At 62.1% G+C, this 3,118-nt stretch overlaps 1 protein-coding gene across 1 annotated transcript; it reads right to left on the reverse strand.

Annotated features, from left to right (window-relative positions):
• Positions 1–358: 358 nt before the first annotated feature.
• Positions 359–3,094, reverse strand: OLIG2 (oligodendrocyte lineage transcription factor 2). Its single transcript, XM_014938020.1, has 3 exons — positions 2,991–3,094; positions 2,361–2,709; positions 359–1,954 (listed from the first exon to the last, which is right to left on the reverse strand). Exons 2-3 carry the CDS (start codon positions 2,670–2,672, stop codon positions 1,385–1,387), a joined length of 882 nt encoding a protein of 293 aa, XP_014793506.1. The 5' UTR covers positions 2,673–2,709; positions 2,991–3,094; the 3' UTR covers positions 359–1,384.
• Between the last annotated feature and the right edge of the window lie 24 nt (positions 3,095–3,118).

The following is a 3,118-nucleotide window of genomic DNA, read 5'->3' on the forward strand; positions in this document are numbered from 1 at the left end:
TTGACGGCCGGTGACCTCGCCGCGCCGGTTGTCCCGCCGCTGTCCCGCACCAGCGCCGCTACCGGCACCTGCCTCCGCCTCCCGCCCGCCTCTCGACAGCAAGGAAGAGGAAAAGGACATTTCTTTAAAATGCTTTTTTTTTTTTATTTAAAATCTCAACAGTGGATCCCTTTTTTTTTTTTTTTGCAACCAAACAAGTAAAAAATATTATTTAGCAACTTTTCTCTTTTTTTTTCTTTTTTTTTTCTTTTTTTCTTTTTTTTTTTTTTTTAAAAACCCAAAAGGGGATCCCTTTTTTTTTTTTTTTGCAACCAAACAAGTAATAAATATTATTTAGCAACTTTTTTCTTTTTTTTTCTTTTTTTTTTCTTTTTTTCTTTTTTTTTTTTTTTTTTACAAAAATAAACAGATGATAAAATCTCTGCAAGGGGCAGCGATAAGAAAAAAGTTGTTATTTCAGAAACAAGCCCAAGTTCTCAGTATTGCAACACGGACAGTGTGAAAGTTCCTACACAGAAAGAGCATTAAAGAGTTCAAACTTTTTGTTAAAAGGTGGCAGGAACAACAACAACAACAACAAACAAACCAAAAAAGTGTTATACGCTTAAAATAAAAATAAAAATAAACCAAAACCAAACCCCAAGAACCCAAACCAACGAAATCAAGGCAAACCGACCCCTTATTCACTCATGAGGCTTACACAGTACAAGTGCACGGACGGAAAGCTCAGGCAGAGCGGACTTGCATCGTTATCGTTGAACGGTATATTTACAAATCCCGAACCAGAAAGAATAAACCGAGAAAAGGGAGGGCGGGGGAGCCGGGGAAGAGGAAATAAAACCGACTTTCCCGGCTACGCTTCCGACCCGGAGCCCCCGGAGCTGCTCTCCGCCGGTGCCGGGAGTGCCCGGAGAGGCGGCCGGATGCTACGGGGATGGGCTCTGCGGGGCAGGACGTGACCCAGAAAGGGCTCCAAAGGCTCTGCGTGTAGAAACGCAAACCGGGAGGGATGTGGGGAAACAAACAAATAACAAACAAACAAACAAACAAGCGAAAAACCCCTCTGCAGTTTTGGTTCCTCCGTTGGCGACGAGCCTAGGGCTGTTTTCCCCTCCCAGCCAAGTTATAGCGACAACAACGGGAAATTAAAAATCGAGAAGATGCGCGGGCGTTTGCTTGCGTCGGGGTGGTTTTCCCCGCCGTTTCGGCAGCGGGGCAGACCCCGGGCCGGGCTCCATCCCCTCCCGCCGCCCCTCCGACGGCCCCGGCAGCCCGGGGAGAGGGGGGGGGACCCGCTGCCGCCGAGGAGGGGGGGCCGCGTTCGTAGGTCCTGGAGGTGGCGGGACGGCGCGGGGCAGGACGGGGCGGCCCCCGCTCAGGGGGCTCATTTGGTGTCGGTGGCTAATCTGGGGAGGCTGGCGGTGCCCATGCCGGAGACGTGGTGGTGCGGGGGGGCCGACACCTGGCACATGCTGCAGGGACAGGGCATCCCCCCCCAGTGCTGGAAGCCGCTGCCCAGCGGGGCGGCGGCGGCGGCGGCGGCCGAGGGCGACTTGAGGAGCCCGTGGGGAGGTCGGATGGAGCTGACGGCCGAGAGGCCGGAGCCGGGCAGGGAAGCACTGGAGACGGCGGCGGGGGGCAGGATGGGGTGGTGGACGGGGTGCGAGGCGGGGTGGCCCGGGTGGCCGGGCAGAGGGGCGGAATGGGCCCCCATGCCGCCGGGGCAGGCGGCGGGGTGGAAGCCGGCGTGGTGGCCGCCGTAAATCTCGCTGACCAGGCGCTTCATCTCCTCCAGGGAGTTGGTGAGCATGAGGATGTAGTTGCGGGCCAGGAGGAGCGTGGCGATCTTGGAGAGTTTGCGCACCGACGGGCCGTGGGCGTAGGGCATCACCTCCCGCAGCCCGTCCATGGCGATGTTCAGGTCGTGCATCCTCTTGCGCTCCCGGCTGTTGATCTTCAGCCGCAGCTGCTGCAGCTCCTCGGATGGAGCTGACGGCCGAGAGGCCGGAGCCGGGCAGGGAAGCACTGGAGACGGCGGCGGGGGGCAGGATGGGGTGGTGGACGGGGTGCGAGGCGGGGTGGCCCGGGTGGCCGGGCAGAGGGGCGGAATGGGCCCCCATGCCGCCGGGGCAGGCGGCGGGGTGGAAGCCGGCGTGGTGGCCGCCGTAAATCTCGCTGACCAGGCGCTTCATCTCCTCCAGGGAGTTGGTGAGCATGAGGATGTAGTTGCGGGCCAGGAGGAGCGTGGCGATCTTGGAGAGTTTGCGCACCGACGGGCCGTGGGCGTAGGGCATCACCTCCCGCAGCCCGTCCATGGCGATGTTCAGGTCGTGCATCCTCTTGCGCTCCCGGCTGTTGATCTTCAGCCGCAGCTGCTGCAGCTCCGGCTCCGTCATCTGCTTCTTGTCCTTCTTGGAGGAGGAGGAGGACGACGAGGAGGAGGAGGACGACGAGGACTTGAAGCCCAGCTTGTCCACCACCACCACCCCCGCAGCGCTCATGGCGCTGCGCAGCTCGGCGCTCAGCTCCGGCGGGGAGTCGCTCTGCGTGGAGCTGGACACGGTGCCCCCCGTGAAGCCCCCGCCGCTGCCTTTATTCCTGGCCGTGAGGAAGAGGTCATCGGGCTCCGGGGAGGACGGGCGGCTGGAGACCAGGCTGGCGTCCGAGTCCATGGCCCGGCGGGCGGGACGGCGGCACTCACCGGGCTGCCTGCGGGGAGGGGAGAGAGGCCCCGGCTCGGTCAGCGCCCGCCGAAACTTAGCGGGGCACCGCCGCCGACCGCCGGACCGGCCCGTTCCGCCGCCGCTCCGCGGGGCCGCCCTCGGGGGGGCGCCTCCCCTCCCCGTCCCGTCCCGTTCCGTCCCGTTCCGTCCCTCCTTCCGCGCCTCTCCGCCGGGCCGGGGACTCGGGGGAAGGGAGGAGGGAAGAGGTTGGGCGGGGGGGGAAGTAACGGTGCCGCGCTGGGGTGCGCGGGCGCGGAAGGCACTTACCGTGCGCGGGGCGGCCGTGGGGAGCGGCGCGCCGTGACGGGCGAGCACGGCAGCAGCGCGCACCTTGCGGCGGCGGCGGCGGCGGCTTTATAGCCGCGCCGGGGAGGAACGATGTCACCCGGGCGGGA

This window comes from Calidris pugnax, unplaced genomic scaffold, assembly GCF_001431845.1.
Source record: "Calidris pugnax isolate Ruff unplaced genomic scaffold, ASM143184v1 scaffold25, whole genome shotgun sequence".
NCBI lineage: Eukaryota > Metazoa > Chordata > Aves > Charadriiformes > Scolopacidae > Calidris > Calidris pugnax.

Bases quoted from the DNA above. Each gene is read 5' to 3' on its own strand.
- OLIG2 (XM_014938020.1), bottom strand. From the start codon at position 2,672: ATGGACTCGGACGCCAGCCTGGTCTCCAGCCGCCCGTCCTCCCCGGAG. The intron at 1,955-2,360 runs ATCAACAGCCGG...CTGCGGCTGAAG, and splicing joins TGCAGCAGCTGCGGCTGAAG to ATCAACAGCCGGGAGCGCAA.